We start from the raw sequence: 23,619 nt of genomic DNA, 5'->3' as shown, positions 1-23,619 counted from the left end.
CTGCCTGCGAGGGGTGGCTGCACCAGTAGCGAGTTTTTCATCTACTGCTGACGGTGTGGAATACATGTCTCATGTGGACCAGATGAAAGCCACGCAGGAGAGAGCCTGTCTGATGCCAATTTAAAGGGACTTTGCACAAGGTAGCCATCTGGACTGGCAATGAGACCTTAACAGATAGTCTATGGAAATGACCTGGGGAGGAGCTAGGGTTTAGGGACTTGTAAAGTGGCCAGTCTGAGAGTGCTTGGTCTGTAGCAACAGGGGCTGCACGGAACGATCCCTAGTCATGGGGCGTCTCTCTGGAGCAGAGCCTAGGAAAGCACCCCACAAAGCATGGATCTTAAACACCCCCAAGGCCTGAGAGAACTAGCACCCGGTTGGTGCCAGTCAAGAAAGACTTTTCCTGCCCCCTTACTTCTTCTTGTCCTTGCCCTGACTCCAGTTCTGGAAGGGCCAGAGACTGCAGCTGGTGAGTGAAAGGTTTGCAGGAGGAGGAGCTGGCAGAGGAAGGGGGCAGCCAAGCGCACCATGTCTTCTCACTGCGGCTGTCAGCACAAAGCAGGAGCCAGCTGGGGGAGGGGAGAAGCTTCATCATTACAGGTAATTGCCAGTTTTTACTATTACACGAGACAGAACATTTCAGTTATAAAAATGAGAAGTTGGGGGAATTCCCTGGCAGTCCAGTGGTTAGGACTCTGTGCTTCCACTGCAGGGGGGCACGGGTTCCATCCCTGGTCAGGGAACTAAGGTCCTGCATGCTACGTGGCACGGCCAAAAAAAAAAAAAGATGACAGAGGAGGACTTTTCATTATTTGAGAGTGAGCAGAAAAGCGGTGGGAATGGCCTGAAGTTGCAACCAAGGGCAGGAGAAGGACAAGCCCCACAGATGAGGCCTGCAGGGACATTACAAGAAAAAGTACAGTTGGTTAATAACTCTACATTACATGACCTGTACTTTCAACATTGTATAACCCAAGGCACTGTTTCAGGTTTTAGGTTTAGGAGATGTGAGAATAAAAGGCAGTCTCTACCCTTAAAGAGTTCATCCTCGAGTGAGAAATAGGTAAACAGACAATAGCTAACTAACGCTTATTCAGACCTTACTAGCAAGTCCCAGACATTCTTCTAAGGACTTTATACATATGAATTAATTTAAACCTCACAACAACCCCATAGGGTGAACAATATTATAGTGCAATTTTACTAATGCTGAGAGTGGAGGCACAGAGAGGTAAAGCAACTTGCCCAAGGCCATACAGTAAGTAGCAGAGCCCGACGGGGAGTCAGGTCATCTGACTCTGGGCTCAGCTGTCAAGCACGATACTGTGCTGCCCCCCAGAACAGGAGGTGTTATGATGCCTTCAATGGGGCATCAGCCTAGACTGAGCCAGGGAAGTCATCCTGGAGGAGGTGATTTTTTTTTTTTTTCAAAGAATGACATTAGAAAGATGATTAGGAATTTGAAAAGGGAAGCCCTAAGAGGGTTTCAAGAAGGGGGAAGAGCACGTGCCCCGAATGCATTAGAGAGTGGGGCTTCAACCCATTCACTGAGGTTTGGCTGGAGAGAAGCTTCCTGAGGGCTCAACCTCGGTTCATAGATTTTGTATGTACCTAACACAATGGTTTTCAAATAATAGGTTCTCCATAATTGCATATTTGAGCAGGGGACCCAAGAAAAAGTATGGAATGCATAGGTAGTTCTGAATCAATGATTATGTCAATAATGCCTTGCCCCTTCCCCTGCCCCAAAGGAATCTATTTGGTAAATCAAAACTACTAATTCAGAAAAAAAAACGGTCTGCTAGGAGGCACAGGGCCTAGTTTGCCTTGTCAGCAAATATCTCTGGAATAGTTTGCTATTGTGGTTTCTTCATCTTATACTTATTCCCCTACTGTTATGTGTTGGAAAATGCTTAGCAACTACCTTAGGAGAAGGAAGACCAGGAGCTTGAAGTCCATGCACAACGCTCACAAAGTTTAAGAACATTTGTTAATAATTGATCAAATATAATTAGGCATTTGTGACCACTAACCTGTTAACTAATGATTACAACTGATGTGTGTTTAGAGAGTCACTCTTACACAACTTCTGAGTGTGGGAGAGAGGAGAATGAAGAGGGGTGACCTGCAGAACTGCACTTTGTGCTACCCATCCCGTGATTCCTGTATGGGCTCTGGGAGGATCCAGCACTCTGAGATGGAATGGCTGCTGAGGCTTATAACTGGGGTTGTAACTTAACTAAGAGGGAGAAATACTTCTTCGTCTGGGGGACGCACCTGCTTCTGAGGAAGCAGGTTCTTCCAAGCAATTCTCAGATGGTGGATAATAGCTTCCAAAAGGTCATGATTCATAACAGTAGTAGCTATTGTTTATAGAGTGCTTACTGTGTGCTCTGTACTATGCTAAGTATTTTACATGGATGATCTCATTTCATCCTCATCACTACTCTGAGATGGGAATTTATATTTCCACTTTGCTGAGGCTTAGAGAGGTTATGTTCATCCAAGATTAAGCAACTAGCACAGGGTATGGATCCAGAGCTTTGTGCATAACCATTATGCTAAATGCTACTCATCCAGGGCCATTGCCTGCAGGGAACTGTAGCAGACCAGAACTTCCTGGAAAGCTTACATCGTATCCACTCACCAAGATACCTCACTCTGGAAACACAGAGGAAATTGGGATTATCTGTCCTGCTGTCCCCCATAACAGATTCTTCTAAAGTCTGGTCATAAACCAAGACCCCCTCAGGAGGAGTCTCTAAAATCTACGTGTGTGGGTTTCTTCCTTCTCCAATATCTGGGTTTTAGGGCAAAAGAAAGGGGCACCTCAATATTTCTACTACAATTATTCCTCCCCCACCTCCCTGAGGTCATTAAAGTATGTAGAAATGTCTGCTCTCAAGATGATCCGAAACTATGTTGCTACTCTAGTTTATGTTTAGCCAGTCTCTTTCCTTGGGACCACTTCTGCCAGTCTGGACACTTCATGCTGCCACAAAGATAATCACCTCTCAGCTCTTGATTGCTCTTTTGCAGCAGTGTTCTTTAGTTATAGTTGCAGTGGAACTGAAGGTAGTTAGGAGTAAAGGATTAGCCACCTCAAACCTGACAAGACACTTAATTCCAAAAGCATCTCTCATTTGACACTTGTGACACATTTCCTCATAGAAACATTGTTATAAGAGGCAGTTATATATTCCTTTAGTACTATGTGATTATGTATTTAGCCCATAGACGAGCAGCAAGCCTGAAGCTGACCCACCATTTACAATATTGCTTCTTTGTAAAATTATGTACTGAATTCTCCCTCGGTCCCTAACACATTTTGAAAATAGAATAGTTTGTTAATTTGAGATTATGTTTTAAGATTTATATTTCATTTATTATTGTCTAAGGTTTGCAAACTTTCTTCTTCACATCTTCGTTTCTTAAAGGTTCTTTTAATTCCTCAAAGAAGTTTCAAAACTTCATACTCAATTGCCTTTAGGGCCACTTATGAGTAACGGAAGAAGAGTAGCTTTACTACATTTTAGTAATCCTCACTTGACTTCAAAAGATGGAGATCTGCCAGTTGTGAGTATATTAAAAAGAATGTGCCATTGGATCAAAAGCATTTCCAAAGGGGAATTTCTAAAACTCCTTTGTGTGGATAGCCCTGCTTTAAGAGGTGGATGGATTATTATTGTGATGACTATTTTGAAGGGTGACAATATTCCTTTGTATGTATAATTTCTGGTCTATTTCTTAAAAAAAATTCTGTCAAGTTTCCTTGTATTCTCACTCCCTTTAAGTTATTGAATTACAGGTCACCCTTGATTCAAATGACCTGTAATTTAATGACAAAATTTGAAGCCTATTTTTTTTCATGACCGATCTGATAGTTTTGAGCCTTATGTGATCACTGAGCTTGAATCAGACAGGTATGATAAAACTTAAATGATAAGATCAGCATTTATATTAATAAGTAAATAATAAAATCTGACGCCTCTATAGTGTTTTATAACCTTCGAAGTTATTTTGCATGTATTATTTCTGAGGGTAAACATAAAGTTGTCTACAGTCATGAGGCAGTATTTCCAATAACAAATCAGTAACTTCTAGAAGAACCCAGAAGAGTAGGCATGGTTTCAGGTAGAAATGACTCACCAGGAAATGACTCCAAAGGTAAATGGGGATTCAGGAAGTGTCCAGTGCAAACCATGACAGCATCAAAGATAGCTCTGTCCAGCTTCCCCTCTGTCTCTGTGACAACATCCCACTGACCAGTTTCGGAGAAGTCAGGACGCTTTGTTACGCTGCACACTGTGGTCTGAAAGCAAAAGACAAACACTCGCTTTCCATCAGTCATCTTGGGACCTCATACAATGACCATATGGTAACCATGTCTGTTATTTCAAGTGGGCCAAGTCAGTCCCACGATAGGAGGTCTGTTAACATTGGCTTATCTTTTCTCTAGAGAAGTTAAATAACCTGTGCAAAGTCTCAAAAGTGGTCATATAGATTAGGACCCCAAACATCTGAATGCCTTCACTGCAAGGAAGAAAGATTCAGTTTTTACTCCTGGTGAGAAGGAGATGAATTAAAATACCGAATGTTGAAAAAATTTAGGAAAATGTGTTTTGACCCATTATAGTATCTGTGGTTCAGACTTCTAGTCATTTCTTCCCAATGGGTTTCATGAACAAAATCCATTTTTCCTTTCCTCTCAAAAACATTCTAAATTTTATCCTGAATGAGAGTCTGGATTCAGAGGAAGAACCAGGAAATTCAGTATTTTAGTGACTTATTTGAGTAAAACATGACCAGCAGGATTATTATCTGCCTTATTCATATAGAGAGAAAGTCAGGAAGAAGTTTACTTAAGCATCCCATTTCCATCAGATTGGTGAATGGGCCAGCCCCTACTCATTAACCTTCCATAACCCAAGGTACCTTACTCTAAACTGAATGTATTTCAGAAGGTCAAAGTGCTCAGCAAACTCTTGGAGGTAGTCCCAAAATTTTTCTTGCTTCATGAAATTGGGATAATCTTCTTGGAAGGGGAAGTCGCTGTAACATGACATTTCTTTGCAGACGTTTGTCACTAATGACTTGTAGACCCTGGTTATCCCATCTTTAGAAGTTTCCTGTGGTGAAAGCACAGTTAGCTTGATGGGGTGGTGGTGGGGATAGGAGGAAGAGAAAGAGACCATCAGCAGTTAGTGTTCCACTTGTAATTCCAAAGAGTTCCTGGAAAAGTTAGCATTGGGTCCCCATGCTATAGTTATCAGAAATCATTGGTGGGGTTGGAATTGTTAAATACGATATCTTTCTCAAACTACAAAGAAGCTAACAACATTTAATAGGGCTCTCCAAGAATGACACTGCCCTTAAATAATTCCATGAACACAGGCCCATGGTCTATCTTGCTTATCTTCTCCTTCTTCCCTTGCCATTATTATTCCCTCCACTCATGCTCTGCACCTCTTCCTCTTGCCTTTGTTTAAGGAACTCCTCACTAATTTTTCTGTTTATTGTCTATGTATATTTTCAACCTCTCTCTTTTTATTGGCTCCTTCCCATCCACACTTAAAATACTGAAGACTCAAATTTTCAAAACAAAACAAAGCTCCCTTTCAACCTGTATCCCCTTCCAGCCTTGTCTCTCTCTGTCTTATCTAGGTCTTCATGAAAGAATCATCACATACTGGCAGCCTCTGTTTTCTCCTGGACTCCTCAACTCGTTGTCTTGTCTCGATCTCTGTCACTCAAAAACAAAACAACAAAACAAAAAGATCTATATTAAAGGCACCAGTGAACTTCTCGTGGCCGAAGTTTTCTTCTTCAAGTCTCTTTCTTCACCATCATGTTCTCTAAGAAGCCTTCCATGACCCAACAGATCTTCACAAGGTAGCTATTGTGCCCTGCCCCAGCACACTGTACTTTGAGCACAGAACCAATCACACTGCATTGTAGTGATCTGTTTACTGTTTCTGTTCCCCACCAGACAGTAAGGAGGGCTGAGTCCTTGTCTATCTTGTTTCCCATATGTCCTGGTAGAGGGACAACACGAGTACTTGTTGAATGAATGAAAATGAATACTACAATTGCATTTTTGAAAAAAAAAAAGTAGTTGTATGACTGGAAAAAATTACATCAAAATTTTGATAGTGCTGACTCATGAGTATTGATATTATATTTAATTTGTATTTTTCTTTTGTTTAACTCAGTACTGTTTTCTAAAATTAATCTATATCACTTTACAATAGGAGAAGGAAAACAAACCAACCATGGGGTCAAACAGCAGAAGGTACACAAACCAGACCTAATATTTTCTTCCACATTGACATTTGGTGGCTTGAAGAGGCCCATAGTACACCAGAAAAAAATTATTTTTCCTCAGTATGCTATAATCCTAGGGTTGTGATCATTTACATGATTTGCTTATTCTGTTTTCTTCACCATCCATCAAAGACTGGCAAATGCTGCCTCCTCCAAGAAGGCTTCCCTCATTCATACCAGTTTGAAGTACCCTCCCCAACCTTGAGCTCCCACTAAAGGCTGCTCTTCTCTCCCCAACCAAAGCATTTAGTACTTGGGCCTCCCGTCTTCTGACACCTTATACCCTACCACTGGGGCAGGCCCCTTTATTCCCTCTGAAGACCCTGCTATTCCCAGTAACCAGGACCAATTTTGGTCAGAGGCAGGGGGTATTTAGTCATTTCCAGCCCCACTTACTGATGCTTAAGTCATCTAATAGCTGGCCTAGCCTTGAGCATACCCCACTAGGCTGCATATTACATTCCTAAGAAGGGTGGATTAGTGCCTGTGTTCTTCTTCTTCTGATAATGTGAAAAATACCCCCTAGACCTTTCAAGGTCTGGATTCTTGCCTCACCCTTGCCAATTCTCTTCCCAAAGACCTGAACAATGCCTTGGGGCTGGGGCTCCACTCCCTGCTGCCAACTTCTGTCCTTCCTAAAGTGTCATCTGCTCCATATTCACCAGTGCCATTCAGCTTACCCAATGTGACACTCTGCTACTTTGTCTTACAATGTCCCTGCTCCAGAAATCATCGTAACTTCCAATACTATGTTTGTGTATTAGACTTAACTCTTTCTTCCTCTCTCCTCCAACTGTCTCTTGTCCCTACCCTGCCAATTGTCCAAGTTCATCACCTATCAGACTGCATCCTGCCTGGGGTCAGCACAACACCATAACAAACTTGTGCTACTGCAGTGAGCTGCTCCCGTAATGATCACCAAGGTAGGCTAAAGCGACCATGCCTGGGCAGGGACAAAGCAAACGGCCAGATTATGATTGGTGGAAGTGGGAGGGTATGAACTACGCACAGTAAACTTCCACAGTCCCCCGATGTCATTACTTCTTTCAAAGCAGGTAGGCTCCAGGTCCTCATCCAAGCAGCATTTGATGGAGGACAGGCCACTCACACCAGCTCCAATCACTGCAACTCGCTTGGCCATGGTGTGTTCTGTATGAGATAGGTTGAGCAGACCTTCTTTATATGACAAGGCTAGAAGGGAGCCCTTGTCATAGAAATCAACTTTTACAGTGATCCTTTCATCTTTGAGCTGAGGCAGAATCACATTTTGTTTAAAGATGAGGGCTCTGAAATCACACTGGTTTGGTTTGAATCCTGGCTTCATTTATTTACAGTATGACCTTAGGCTAGTTGTTTATCCTCTGTGTGCCTCAGTTTTCTCATCAGCACAATGGGAGTGGAAATAATAATACCTATTTAAAATATTTGTTGTGAAATTAAATGACTGAGATATGTTGGAAGGGTTATAGAAGTGTGTCTGCTACATAGTAAGTGCTCAATTAAATTTTGCTCGTATTATTAGCTAGTGTAGCCAGGACCTTGATCCCCTTAAGACTTTAGATCCTCTCAGTATTAAAAGGACTCTTTGCTAACACCTAGTCCCTCTGAAATGCTAGGAATTGCAACAAGCAAAAATGTTAGTTTTTATTCAAAGCATCTAAAGTTCTAAAGAATAGCTAGTCATGGGCCATGTCCTGCCAGCAAAAAAGATATTACATGCATTTAGGGGAGGTTCTTTGCACAGAGAAAGGTTGACTCACCATAATACAGAACTGTGGTCATATGGTCATATGGAAATGGGGATGCCATGTTGTCAGGAAAGATTGGAGGAAGTGTGAATGTGTCATGGGGATTTATAACCAGTTTTTCTTGATTTTATGTTTTGGGCTTCTGCAAACATCAGCATAGCTTTTGCTTTGATCAGATGGGCTAACCACTGAGTTGATTTCAGTAAATCAGGTTTATGTCACACGGAAGACTTTGAAGTGTCAGGAGTCCTTACTCTCAAGTGCTGCCTTTCCCTCAACCCTCGTGGCCAGTCTGAGAAACACACAAAGAGTAGTTGAGACCTCAAAGTATTTGCTTTATAAAATATACTTAACTGATTTGACTTTGCCTATGAAGACATGGTACTTTTTGAGGAGAGATCTTGCCGTATAGCTCTTATGTGACTTTTGTAGTGTCATGACACTTACCATAGTGGTGTTTGCCTTGAGGAACCTAGGGAGAACATATTTATTGAGCCCTGATTACCAGTAAATGGGAAAACATATAGCATCATCATTGAACACGACTTAAGGCCACTCTGCTAATAAGAGGTTGAGTCTGGAGGGACTTTGGGTATCTGAGTATGAGCCTGGATGTGCACATCTCATTGGTCTGAGAGCCTGAAGTGTCCTGTGATTCCTGCTACTAAGCCTCTTCCCTCACCTGAGCTCAGGTTTGCTGCCACACCTTCTGGTTGGGCTTGGGGGATTTTGTCCTTTTGGTTTTGTAGTTTGCCTCCTAGCCAGATCAGAACCCCCAGGCACAAAACCAAAGTGAAGTTACTGACTTTACAGAGGGCAGAAGAATACTGCTGAGCCCTTGGACCCTTCGGACTCACCTGGTTCCAGAGGAGGATCTAGGCAGGGACTTGCAATAAGGATCAGAGGGATTTCTCAGGGCTGCCTGTTTCCAAATCTTACCTGCCATCCTACCCTTTGTAAGGTTGAGACCTTCACGCCTGGCTTCATTATTTATAGCAAAATTTACACTTTTCCCCCTGAGACTTTTTGTTTATTTAGGAGTCTCTTTTGATTTGGAAGAGTTGGGCAGGCTGCAATAAGAATGGACTTTGGAGGCAGCAGAGCTGGGTTTGAACTCTGTCTCTGCAACTGACTAGGCATGTGACCCCAAACAACCCACTTACACACCTTAAGGTTTACTGTTTGCAAATAAGAAAAATAGCCATATTGAAGGATTGTTTGGGTCTTAAACAGTGATAATAATTACACAAAACTGCCTAGCACCAAATATTTACTCAGCATTCATTTCCCACCTCCCTAACTGACCCCCTCCTTTCCTCTCTTCTTCCTGGAAAAGACAGCTCATGCTGATAAAATTTATCAACAAGTTTGGAAACATACAGGCAAACATACCTATGACTTCCTTTGGATTGAGTAAAAGGTTTAGATGGCTTTTAATCAGAAATAAATGGCCTCCACCAATATGAACACTTAAACTTCCAGGGCACTAGATAGAGGTCTGGAATTGGCAGATCTCTCTGTGCTGTGTTTTTGCAATAATAATATGAAAGAAATAGTTGTTAACTGATCTGGTTAAAATGCAAAATGTGCTGCAGTGAATAGACTGGCAGCAAATTAATTCACTCAACAGATGCACCCTCTGTACCTCTAAGGGCAGGTACTGAGCCAAGCGTGGGGACCCCCAAAATGATTAAGAGCCAGTGACTTAAATAATAGTAATAAATATAGACCCAGTGACTGTCCACAGGAAGATGCCACTATATGGAGAGAGGCTGACACACATGATATCATGTGGTACATCCTGTAACAGCAGTGTGCTCTGGGTACAAATGCTTGCAGACACTCTTGGGCTGCTTAGCTATGCCTGGAGACCTAGTTAGAGACACATAGTAGGCTGCATTTTTCCTGGGCAAAAACACCTTGTCCTTTACAGACTGACTTAGAGACTGTCTAAGTGCCAAATAATTGGTGTCCAAAATAGATGTGAATTGAAAGGCAGGGGAGAATACTGCAGGCTTGAAGGGGCGGGAGGACATAAGGTGTGTTAAGCTCTTTGTAAACTGTAAAGTGGGCTATAAACATAAGGTCCATTGTAGGTCAAAGGTTGCTGACATTTAATTCCTTAATCAAAAGAAGTCCTAAACTACTGAACTGGACTTCTGAACAACATGAAAACCCCATCCCATACCTGACAGACCAGAAAATGCAGGAATCATTTTTGAGACATGGAGAGACTTGGATGATTAGCAAATTATGTAGCTGATTATGATTTATATGAGTTTGGACTTGGATCTATTTATATTTCTTATTATCACTCTACCAGTGCTCTTCTTCTGCTACGGTATTTCCTAACATAACACTTGTGGAGTATTTTGTGTTTCCCAGTGCCTCACAATTCCATCTCATCCAAAAGATGAAATCAGAAGTGAGCCTGGAATCACAGACAGTCCCATGATTCTGTTATTCTCACCCACACCTTCCTTCAGGGTGGTTTTCCCCTACAATATAACTTTGTTTCCTTAGCACGTTCCTTTGCTTCCTGGTTTTCTCTAATTCTGCTGCTTTAACCCTAATCAAGAGGCTCTCGAAGGAGAAGATCACATTCATTTTCAAGGAGTGTACTCACCAAGGAAAGTATTCATCCTCTGTGAAAGCAGCTTCTGGAAACATTTCCCCATTAAAAAAAAAAAAAAATCCAGGACACTTACCTTGTTGGCATAGAGCAGATATTTTGACAAATTATTTCTCACAGCCCAAAGCCAAAGATAGTGTTTGTCTTTAAAAATAAAAAATTCCAAACACAAACTCTTTGTTCTAAAAGAAAAATAAAAAATAAACTAATGCTGACTTTAATCAAAGTGCTCTCGGTTTAAAACAAAAACCATCCGTTTTTCCTGTCATGCTAGTGACAGCAGAAAGTATACTCACCGAGGAAAAAAAGTTGTGTAGGGCACCAGCTTGATACTTCCGTGTTCTCGAAGGAGGGCTAAATGACGAGTTAGAATAAAGCCTTCGGATTCGAAGGCCACAAGCGACTTCTGCCCCTTTCTCCACCCTCCTAAACGTCACAGTTCCGACGGAGCCCTAAACTTAAAGGGGAGCACGTGGTAAGCGACTGCTCTTCTCATTGTAGCCTTTAGAGGGCGCCAAGTCATTCCAAACCACAATCCCCAGTGAAACAGACGTTCTACTTACTAAATTCTGACTCTTGAATTAGTCCCTTGAACCATCATAGGAACTGTCCATAGGCGAAAGTCAATTAGGTGACTATCACGTCATCAAGTTCTCCCAAGTCTAGAGTTCCCTAACCCCAGAAGTGTGATTTCAAAATTCAGAACTTTTAAGGAATTTAAGCTGTTTCATCCTTTCGGAAAGGGTTAGCAGAGGGAACTGGTAAACCTGTTTGAAAAAGTGTAAAATTGGTTTTAGGTATTAGCCTAGGGCTAATATCTAAGAAGAGGAATAATTACAGAAGCAAGCACTTGGAATAATAATAATAGGCAACATCTTTTTTTTTTTTTTTTCCTTCTCCATTGAGTGCTTGGAAACAAGTATAAAATACCATCTTAAGCTCATTGAACAGTTTCTAGACCAGGGGAGCAAATGCAGATGTCCACAGGGGTCAGGAAGGTAACCCAAATGAGGGAAGAGGGCCGGGATAAGATCTGACTGGAAAGCACATCCCCCATCTATTAGGTTCAGCTAAATGGTGTAATTTGAGAGCATAAGCCCCAAATTGCAAGGTTTTAGGTTCCTTTCAGTAGAAACTGCAAATTCAGATTTTTATATAAAATCTTCTATTGGCAACAAATTAATTTTTCTTTTGAAAAATATTAAGCCCACAGAAAAGTTGAAAGAACAATTGTATTAATGCACAATAATGTATCCTTCACCCATTTCATCAACTAGCAACCACTTGACACATTGAAATTTTCTTCCCCTCTCTCTCTTTCTCTTTCTCCACACGTACACACACACACACACACACACCTGTACACACACATCTGAAAGTAGTCTTCAAACATCAGGATGCCATCAGGATATTTCAGCACATATTTCACAAGAGTAAGGGCATTCTCCCTTTCTATACTAAGAAAGTCAGTATAAATTCAATAACGTCATCCAACATACAGTCCACTTTCAAATTTCTCCAATTGTCCCCAAAATGTTCTTATCTAGTGGCGTACTGGAGCTGGCTTGCAGAGTGAGAATATGCATCTCTTCTAAGTTCAGTGATAGCTTGGCATTACACACAGTAATGCTCTACACAATACCTTGACATTGTTCATGGTGGGGGTATTTACATCATGGAAACTGGCAAACACTACAAATCTGGGATCTTCCCACACCCCCAGCCATTTTTTAAACATTTATCCATATACCACTCATTTTAGGTTCAATGGCTTTATTGAGGTATAATTGATATACAAAAAATCTGCATATATTTAATATATATAATCTAATGAGCTTGGACATATTCATACATCTGTGAAACCATCACCCCTCAAGGTGATCAACACATTCATTACCTCCAAAAGTTTCCTCATGCCCCTTTGTTTTTGGTAAGAATACTTGACATGAGATATACCCTCTTAATAAATTTTTAAAATGCACAATATATTGTTAACTACTGGCGCTACGTTGAACAGAAGATCTCTAGAATTTATTCATCTTGCATAACTGAAACTTTATATCCATTGAACAAGGACTCTCCATTTCCCTCTCCCCCCAGTCTCTGGCAACCACCATTCTACTGTCTGCTTCTATGAGTTTAACAATTTTGAATACCTCATATAAATAGAATAATACAGATTTGTATTTTTGTGACTGGCTTATTTCACTTACAGTAATGTCTCCAGGTTCATCAGTGTTGTCACCTATGGCAGGATTTCCTTTTTTTTAAGGCTGAATGATATTTCATTGTATGTATATACCACATTTTCTTTATTCATTCATCATGGACATTTAGGTTGTTTCCATATCTTGGCTATTGTCAATAATGCTGCGATGAACCTGGTAGTGCAAATATCTTCTTGAGATCCTGATTCAATTCTTTTGTACAAATACCCAGAAGTAGGATTGCTGGATCATATGGTGGTTCTAGTTTTAATTTAAAAAAAAAATTATTTGCAGTATAGTTGATTTACAATGTTGTGTTAGTTTCAGGTGTACAGCAAAGTGAATCAGTTATACATATACATATATCCACTCTTTTTTTTTTAAGTTTCTTTCCCCATATAGGCCATTACAGGGTATTGAGTAGAGTTCCCTGTGCTATATACAGCAGGTTCTTATTATATATATAGTAGTGTGTATATGTCAGTCCCAATCTCCCAATTTATCACTCCCCCCCCCAATCCCCTGGTAACCATAAGTTTGTTTTCTACATCTGTGACTCTATTTCTGTTTTGTAAATAAGTTCATTTGTACCCTTATTTTAGATTCCACGTATAAGCAATATCATATTAGTTTTAATTTTTTGAGGACCCTCCATACTATTTTCCACAGCAGCTGTACTATTTTACATTCCCACCAACAAAGTAGAAGGGTTCTAATTTCTTCATATCCTCTCTAATACTTATCTTTTATTTTGCTTTTGATAATAGCCATCTTAACAGGTGTGAGGTGATATCTCATTGTGGTCTTGATTCACATTTCCTTGATAATTAGTGAAATTGAGTACTTTTTAATATACCTGTTGGCCATTTGTATGTCTTCTTTAGAGAAATGTCCATTCAAGTTCTTTGCCCATTTTTAAATTGGGTTATTTGTTTTTTGCTATTGAGTTGTAGGAGTCCCTTATGTATTTTGGTTGTTAACCCCTTATCAGATGTATGGTTTGCAAACATTTTCCCTTTCTGTAGGTTGCCTTTTCATTCTGTTGGTTCCTTTGCTGTGCAGAAGCCTTTTAGTTTGATGAATCCCACTTGTCTATTTTTGTTTATGTTGCCTGTGCCTTTGGTGTCAAATTCAAGAAATCATTGCTAAGAACAATGTCAAGGAACCTCCATACTGTTCTCCATAGTGGCTGTATCAATTTACATTCCCACCAACAGTGAAAGAGGGTTCCCTTTTCTCCACACCCTCTCCAGCATTTATTGTTTGTAGATTTTTTGATGATGACCATTCTGACTGGTGTGAGGTGATATCTCATTGTAGTTTTGATTTGCATTTCTCTAATGATTAGTGATGTTGAGCATCCTTTCATGTGTTTGTTGGCAGTCTGTATATCTTCTTTGGAGAAATGTCTATTTAGGTCTTCTGCCCATTTTTGGATTGGGTTGTTTGTTTTTTTGATATTGAGCTGCATGAGCTGCTTAAAAAACTAAAACTAGGATTACCATACGACGCAGCAATCCCACTACTGGGCATATACCCTGAGAAAACCATCATTCAAAAAGAGTCATGTACCACAGTGTTCATTGCAGCTCTATTTACAATAACCAAGACATGGAAACAACCTAAGTGTCCCTTGACAGATGAATGGATAAAGAAGATGTGGCACATATATGCAATGGAATATTACTCAGCCATAAAAAGAAACGAAATTGAGTTATTTGTAGTGAGGTGGATGAACCTAGAGTCTGTCATACAGAGTGAAGTAAGTCAGAAAGAGAAAAACAAATACCTTATGCTAACGCAAATATATGGAATCTAAAAAAAAAAAAAAAAAGGTTCTGAAGAACCTAGGGGCGGGACAGGAATAAAGACACAGACATAGAGAATGGACTTGAGGACACGGGGAGGGGGAAAGGTAAGGTGGGATGAAGTGAGAGAGTGGCATGGACATATATACACTACCAAATGAAAAATAGATAGCTTATGGGAAGCAGCCGCATAGCACAGGGAAATCAGCTCGGTGCTTTGTGACCACCTAGAGGGGTGGGATAGTGAGTATGGGAGGGAGATGCAAGAGGGAGGAGATATGGGGATATATGGATATGTACAGGTGATTGACTTTGTTATAAAGCATAAACTAGCACACCATTGTAAAACAATTATACTCTAATAAAGATGTTAAAAAAAATTAAGCTGATTTGAAGGAAACTACTTCGAGTTGCATTCTCCTAACACGGCATTTTTAACATTATTTTCTTCCCTAATTTAACAAGATTAGCATTAAAAGCAGGTGAAAAAAAAAAAAAAAAGAACAATGCCAAAAAATTTTTCCCATATGTTATTTCTTGGGAGTTTTATAGTTGCAGTTCTTAAATTTAAGACTTTAATACATTTTGAGTTGATTTTTTGGCATGGTATAAGAGAAGGGTCCAGTTTTATTACTTTGCATGTGGATATCTGATTTTCCCAACACCATTTGTTGATGAGACTCCCTTTACCCTCTTGTGTGATCTTGACAGCTTTGTAAAATATCAACTGACTGTATATGTATGGGTTTATTTCTGGGCTGTCTATTCTGTTACATTGGTCTCTATGTCTGTCTTTATGCCAGTACCATACTGTTCTAATCACCATAGCTCTGTTTATTAGTTCTAACATTTTATTTTTTGTGGAGTCTTTAAGGTTTTCTATATGTAAATCATGTCATTTGCAAACAGATAATTTTACTTCTTCCTTTCTGATTTTAATACTTTCATTTTTTTTTGTTGCCTAATTGCTCTAGCTAGAACTTTCAGTACTATATTGAATATAAGTAGCAAGAGTGAACATTCTTGTCTTGTTCCTCATCTTAGAGGAAAAACTTTCAGTTTTTCACAACTGAGTATGATGTTAGCTGTGGGCTTGCCATATATAACCTTTATTATGTTGAAGTAAATTCCTCCTACATCTAGTTTGTTGAGAGTTTTAATCATGAAACTGTGTTGAATTTTGTCAAATGATTTTTCTGCATCTATTGAGATGGTCATGTGATTTTTATCCTTTATTTTGTTAGTGTGGTGTATCACATTAATTGATTTGCATACATTGAACCACACGCCATTCTTTATGGTTATATTTCTCCTGATTAAAGAGCCAATTGAGGGACTTCCCTGGTGGTGCAGTGGTTAAGACTCTGTGCTTCCAATGCAGGGGGCCTGAGTTTGATCCCTGGTCAGGGAATTAGATCCCACATGAATGCTGCAACTAAAAGTTCGCATGCCGCAACTAAGGAGCCGGTGGACCACAACTAAGGAGCCCACGTGTCACAACTAAGGAGCTCACATGCTGCAACTAAGGTGCTGGTGAACCACAACTAAGGAGCCCGCAAGCCTAGGAGCCCGCCTGCTGCAACTAAGACCCAGCGCAACTAACTAACTAACTAAATAAACATTAAAAAAATAGCCAATCAAAGTTTATAAATTGCATCTAGCTGTTAGGTCTCTTTAGTTTGTCCTATTCTGTGATAGTTTTCCAGCCTCCAAAGGGTCCAGTTTAAGAATGATCAACATTATTGAGTTTGCTACTGCTGGAACTAGTGTCCCGAAATAGTCTTTTAATTAGGTTTCTTACTTGCATTTGCTCCCTTATAATCCATTCTCCAGAACTATCTCTCTAAATCATAAATCAGATCATGTTACTCTGATGTATAAAAGCGTTTGCTGAAAGAGATGTGTGGTTTGGGAGGGTTTTTAAAAAACAGGAATAGTAAGGCATTTTTATGTACTGTGGAGAATGATCCAATAGAAAGGGAAAACTCAACAATTTGAGAGAGAAGTTGGTGGAAATCCGTCAAAGTTATCTGCTAATTGCTACTATTTTCTCATCTGAGAGAGAGGTGAGAAGGAAATGGTAGAGGTTTGTAGTGAGAAGGGATGATATAGAATAGTCATCTTGGAGATGAGATTGGGGCGTGAAGGAATTAGAAAAATCTAGCAGGATTTGGGGGGCAGTAGGGTAAGCATGAGTTGAAGAGTGATCAGTTAGGGTGCTGAGTGTTTTTCCTCCACCTAAGGTTAAGTGCTCAGGTGGAGTTTGAAGTAGGTGGAGAGTTGGATTTTGGCCAGAGTTGGAGTCCTGCCTTCCAAGTGTGAATGAATGGAGTTGAGAGTGTATGCAAATGTGATGTTATAAGATCATGAACTCTAAGCTGGGTAATGAGGGAGATGAGAAATAAAGGAAGGTGGGACAGTGAAAGATGATAGAGTGTTTGTTTGGATTGCAAGTCCCAGGAGTTTGAAGAGAATATTGCATTGGAAGAGTTATCTGGAAGAATATGATGATGTTGGTGGAGAGTAGGATGTTTGTAATTCAGATTGTGGAGAATTACACTTGTTGAGAATAACACAGTCAAGACCTGCACTGTCTAATGCAATAGCCACTAGCCATATGTAGCTTTTTAAAATTAGATTTAAATTACTTAATGGTAAATAAAGTTAAAAATTCATTTCTTCTTTGGCACTAGCCACATTTCAAGTGCTTAACAGCCACACGTGGCTAGTGGCTACCACATTGGAGACTGAAGATCGGATGTTTCCATGATGGCAGAAGGTTCTGTGGGGCAGCACTGGTCTAGCATATGAACATAGTAGTAGGTGGATGAGACAGGTGGAGGATAAGATCATTAGAGAGAGCGGACTAAGGAACTGAGAGGACATGATATGGAAGGATTGTATAGTTGATTTTGAAATCACTGAGAATTGGGCTTCCCTGGTGGCGCAGTGGTTAAGAATCCGCCTGCCAATGCAGGGGACACAGGTTCGAGCCCTGGTCCAGGAAGATCTCACATGCTGCGGAGCAACTAAGCCCGTGCGCCACCACTACTGAGAGCCTGTGAGCCACAACTGCTGAAGCCTGTGTACCTAGATCCTGTGCTCCACAACAAGAGAAGCCACCACAATGAGAAGCCACCACAATGAGAAGCCGGCGCACGGCAACAAAGAGTAGGCCCCGCTCGCCGCAACTAGAGAAAGCCTGTGTGCAGCAACGAAGACCCAATGCAGCCAAAAATAAATAAATAAAATTTAAAAATGAATAAAATCTATCTTTAAAAAAAAAAAAAGAAACCACTGAGAATTATGACAGGAGTAATGGGGAAGAGAGAGAAATTGATTTAGAGGTCGATTCATGCCTTCTCCATGCAGCTCTGAGCCTCTCAGAGACAGCTGACCCCACCCCCAGCTCCATGTGTGGGTCTTTTGGTCAAAGGAGAATCCCAACCCCCTAGCACATGACTGCCTTAGAAGCAGGCTTTGATTCAATTTATGTATGAGGACTTGAGACACGAGGGGAGATGCACTGGAGATTTTAAGATATTTCTATTAGCGTAAAAGGGAAGCTGATGTGACAGAGACCCCTAAATACAGTGGAGCAAATAAGACAAAATTTTATTTCTCTGTCATGCAACAATTTGACCACTCTAAGCTGGTAAGGAAGCTTTCCTGCTTGGGTCACTCAGAGAACATTTTTCCTTCTATCTTGTTACTCTGTTATCTCTGAGGACTTTGTCCTCTGCATGGTTGAAGCTGGGTTGCTGCCATGAACACAATACAGCTTGCAGAAAGGAGAAAGTGAGGAAATCCAGAGTAAGCAATTTCCTTTTAAGTAAATGAAGGAGGAATTACACATATTATTTCCATTCACATTCCGTTCGCAAGAAAGTGATCACGTGGCCACACCAGCTGCAAGAAAGACTGGGAAATGTTGTCCCTAGCTAGGTGGCCATGTGACCAGGAAGAAGGGGTAAACAGACTTTTTAAATACAAGTTGCTGTCTGCCATAATCTGCTTCTGGAAGAATTCTGGAAGTGATTCTCTCTTTTTCTACAGGTTGTAGCCTAGAATTGCAGCAACTATTCTCTTTGCAAGCTGAGGATGACATTGGTCCCAGCAGAAGGGCAAATCCAAGGGAACTGTGGAGAAATGGCACTGAAGCCACTGGATTAGGCAACCCCGAAGCCCATCTTACCACTGGACTCCCAATTATATGAGCCACAATGTTTCCTTGTTATGCCAGTTCGTTGAGTTTCTGTTTCTTAAAGTTAGGATGTTTCACAAATTATTTAACCATTCCACTACTAACGCTATTTCCCTTTGTTGTTGTTGTAAGCAGTGCAATAAACAACTTTGTACACATAACTATCTCTATAGGATAGAGTCTAAGATGTATCACTGCTGTGCCAGAGGATGTGTGCATTTAACATTTTGGTGAACACCACCTAATTGCCCCAATCTGCGTTTAGTAACATTTTCCTTCTACAATCACCACCCTCCTTCTCTAATGTTCTGGAATGTCTCCCTTTGACTCCTTTTATATCTTGATTTTGTAGAGTAGCGTGTTGGTGACATGGGTTCTCCTCTGCTGACGTCGAGGCTTAGTTTCTTTCTCCATCCACATGTTGCCCTAGCTCCTTCTCTGTTTACTAACCTGGCCATAACTAATCACTGTCACACTCTTTATAAAGGCTGCTGGCACTTCCATGAAAACAGATGTCAGAAATAAAAACGTTGCATAGTTAAATAGTATAACTTTTACTCTGTAGGAAAATGTGCTCAATAGTCTTATCCTATTGATACAAGCTAATTGTCTCATTATATTTTTCCTTTTGGCTTAGAGTTTTTAGGTCTATTTTAAAATCACTAATCAAGTTTTTCTGAAGAGAACAAACTAAGTGTAGACTTAAAAAAAAATCAAAATGTTCTGAAGTTAGAGACTGAAAATAATAATGTATCTTATCAAGGACAGGACAACTGTAAAGGGTGTTGTTTTTCTCGGTTGTCTACAGCTTACATGTGAAACTTTCTAAATTGGGAAGCGGTGATTGGGAGTGGGCCCTAGGACTGGGAGAATATAGAAGCTCTTAAGCTTATCTCCTCTTACAATGACCACTGCAGGGAATGGGAAGACCCTCACATTATTCTGTGGGGGAGGATGGAGAAGTGAGGGGAGATGGGGCCAGGGGAACAAGTGGAACAGGAATCAGTGACCTAGACAGGAAATGAAATGGGCCTGAACTAGCCAGTGAGGAAGGAGGGAGGGTAAGAGACAGACAAGTCTGTGAGATTTAATAATAGTTACCTTTAGGTGAGTATTTACTGTACACTAGGTACTGGGCTAAATGCTTTACAGGCAGTTCCCCGTGATCCCTTCTCTGAACTAGAGACACACTTGATCGAATTGTTGACTGTTAGATGTGGGGTGTGAGGGTCAGAGCGTCAAGGTGACTTCTTTTGTGTTTCAGTGGAAAACTGTGGATGAATAGTATTGTTATTCCTTGAGAGAAGTATTAAAAGATAATTTTCAAAGGAGGCAAAATCATACCTCTTATACAAATATAAAGAGAACGCAGTTTAAAGATTTTATTTAACTTGCTGTTAAAGAGGGAATTGGTAAGATGTTACCACTAGTTCAAAAGAAGCTTACATTTACAGATCAGGAATATTAAAATGAACATGCAAATGAAGGCAAAACTAATGTTTTCCACGGTGGGGAATGCCACTTAAACCTCTATTGGATATAATTTACATGTCTATAGACAAGAATTATTTGGCATTGCTATTAATTGTCTATAATTTACAGTTTCAAAATAGCTCTCAGAATCAAAATAAGATAACCCCGAAAGGAGTGCTCTCAACAATGCTTATTTATTTATTTATTTGACTATGAAAGAAGAAAACACATATTTATTAATAAACACACCATTTATTTTTAAACTGTGCAATTTTACATAATTACTTATTGAAACACATTTTTTTCCCTGCAGAGGATAAGGAGGATATCAGGGACTGAGTAAGGGAGCTTTTGGGGAAGATAATGAGGTTAACTTTGTACATATTGCATTTGAGAAGCTCATGGCATATTCTGTTTGAAATGTGCATTGAGACGCTAGGTCTGTGGCTCAGAAAAAATAAGGCAGGCAATAAAACGCGCATCCTGCTTAGGTACTAATAGTAATAATAGCTGTCAGTTATTAAATACTTACTAGGAATTATGCTAAGTACTTTATGTGGATTACACTATTTAATCCTTATAACACCCTACGTGGTAGGATGTGTTATAACTTCTATGCAGTAGAAAAGAAAACTGTAGCTTTGGAAAAGTACATAATTTGCTGAAGTTCACACAGCTAGTAAGTGGCAGAACTTCTGCCCTGGTTTCAGCTCTCTATGCAACCCCCACAGCGGGGCATGTTGAAAGATCCAGAGTGTTGGACTGTAAAAAAAGTTAGGCCCAGTAGGTGGTATTATTTGTATACACTAAAAAGAATTTCTGAAAATGTAAAATTACTCTGAAGTTGAAATGCCTTAGAAGTCCTTCGGATTTAAAGGATGAACAAGAGGCCGAAGTGTATGATATGTTTTCTCTTTTGCCAGGTTTCTGGGACATAACTAAATTCATTCATCTTTATGAATGGGACAAAACTGTTTCCCAGTATGATTTATGGAATAATTCCAAGGTGAGGAATGAGAGCCCCTTTTTTCTATTGAATCTGTTCTACGCTATGGCCACAGAGTACATCTAGAATAGTCATGGTCAGAGAAGAGGGAGGGATAAACACGGAAAAGGATGCACGTGGAGATTCCGAAACTAGTGGTCTGCATGATGGAAGAGAGCTTCAAAATCCCAGACAAAGCAGGAAAGATGTGTGTGGATAGAGAGGCAGGTCCATACACACTCATAGGCAGAGTGAGAAAGGGAGACACACGGATGCTTTCATGGAGGAATATCCTTGTAATATGACTTTCATGATGTCACTATTAAGACTTCTGAAGTCATTTATTTGAACATTGGAAACCACAGGCTTAAATGGTGAAGTTAAGAGCCCTGGATGTATGTTCTGCAGATCTATGTCCTGACTCGGCCACTTATGGGCTCTTCTACCTTGGACTCATCAACTGATACTTCCTTGCCTGTTTCTTGTTTGTTAAATTTGTGGTACAGCCTTCCCCATGAGGACGGAGCTTGCTATAGCAAGAAACTCAGCTACCATCACTAGCATTTGGCAGAGATTTAAAGGCAGGCAGGGGAGTTTCTTTTTAAGAGTGAAAAAAGGGGAATGATTCGGTTATACTCTTATTGGAGGTTGTTGGCATGGGGAAGGTGGAGGCGGGCTAACGAGAAGCAAGTCATCACATGTGACTGGTTTGGGGAGTATATTTGATTTTCTTTGTTGGTCCTGGGTTGGAGTGGGGACAACAGTTGGAGAAGCTGGCACTCATTGACCAAGTCCTGGTCCTGAGTGTTCTAATCTGATTGCTGCTGAGGTTACGGGTCAGAGTTCTATTGTTGTAGATGGTTTGGCCATTGTCTGTTTGTATACTTAGTCTCTTGGCACAATATATTCAGTACTTGAGATTAGGTTCAGGCTCCAGCTTGAGTCCTCATGGTTTGCCCCTGTGGCTGCCTGGGTAGTTTACCTTGCCTTGTTTCACCCTGGGCACTGAACCTCCCCAGCCAGCTTCGTGAGGACCACTAAAGTGTCAGTTCTGCTTCACGGGAGAGAAAAGCATTTCAAGAAGTCATTCAGATTATATTCAGTGGAACAGTTTTTCCTTACGAGTTCCTATGTTAAGTGTTCTCCCAATTCCAACGTGTGTGTGGGCTTTTCCCCCCGCACTGTCGAGCAGTTCTTGGAGACCAGCTGGGTGTCCTACAGTTGAACTCAATTCTGATACTATCTACCCAGAGATGGCATCAGATTCCACAAGTTAAGGGCTCAGTCCTACAAGACTGCCTTCCCTCTCAATTCAGTTGTCAATTGTGAGCCCAGGTTGTCACCTGTGCTTCTGAGAACCAGCTATAGATCAGAAGTTCCGATGATCCCCCTTCTTGGGTTCAGTTAATTTGCTAAAATAATCAGTAGCTTTGTGAACTAATTTGGCTCACAGAACTCAGAGAAGCATTTTATTTACTAGATTACTAGTTTATTATAAAAGGATGATATAACTCAGGAATAGCCAGATGGAAGAGATGCACAGGGCAAGGTAGACGGGAAGGGAGTGGAGTTTCCATGTCCTTTCCAAGGGCACCATTCTTCCTGAGCCTTTATGTGTTCACCAACTCGGAAGCTCTCTGAACCCCATCCTTTCCAGTTTTTACAGAAGTTTCATTACATAGACATGATCGATTAAATCATTGGCCATTGGTGACTGATTCAACCTCCAGCCCGCCTCTCCCCTCCCCAGAGATCAAAGGGGTGGGAAGGTTCCAATCCTCAAATCACATGGATTGTTCTTCTGGTGATCAGCCCCCATTCTTAGGTGTTTTCCAAAAGTCTCCTCGTTAACAAAAGACACCTTTATATTCTCATCACTTAGGAGATTTCAAGGGTTTTAAGAGCTCTGTGCTGGAAATGAGGAGGAAGATCAATATATATCGTTATTATAAATCACAATATCACAAGTGTTAAGAAGTGAAATAGGTCATGGGGAAAGTTAAAATATGGAACAGAACAGAGGAGCTTGAGGAGCAGATCTGAGTGGAGGAGTCGTTACCTGCATCTCCACTTACCTACAGAGCTCACTCTCTCCTGATTCCATAGTTTTTGAATCCCCTCCGTTATGCAAATCATGGACCTCTCTGTGAGGTGAAGTTTCCCATCAAAGCCCAGCAGTGAGGTGAAGTGAAGGCAAAACCTTTTCTGGCTGAGTCACATCCTCACATGTGTAGCTGT

General features: G+C 40.6%; 1 protein-coding gene across 1 annotated transcript in view; it reads right to left on the bottom strand.

Annotated features, from left to right (window-relative positions):
- The window catches only part of FMO4 (flavin containing dimethylaniline monoxygenase 4), a 34,652-nt gene extending 23,659 nt beyond the window's left edge, over positions 1-10,993 (bottom strand). Inside the window, 4 exon segments of the mRNA XM_068541234.1 lie at positions 4,150-4,312; positions 4,941-5,129; positions 7,334-7,473; positions 10,781-10,993. Coding sequence (XP_068397335.1) covers positions 4,150-4,312; positions 4,941-5,129; positions 7,334-7,465 — 484 coding nt within the window. The 5' untranslated portion in view covers positions 7,466-7,473; positions 10,781-10,993.
- Positions 10,994-23,619: the final 12,626 nt, after the last annotated feature.

This window comes from Eschrichtius robustus, chromosome 3, assembly GCF_028021215.1.
Source record: "Eschrichtius robustus isolate mEscRob2 chromosome 3, mEscRob2.pri, whole genome shotgun sequence".
Taxonomy (NCBI): domain Eukaryota; kingdom Metazoa; phylum Chordata; class Mammalia; order Artiodactyla; family Eschrichtiidae; genus Eschrichtius; species Eschrichtius robustus.
Note: the sequence above shows the minus strand (reverse complement) of the source record. Positions and strands in the feature narration are given on the sequence as shown.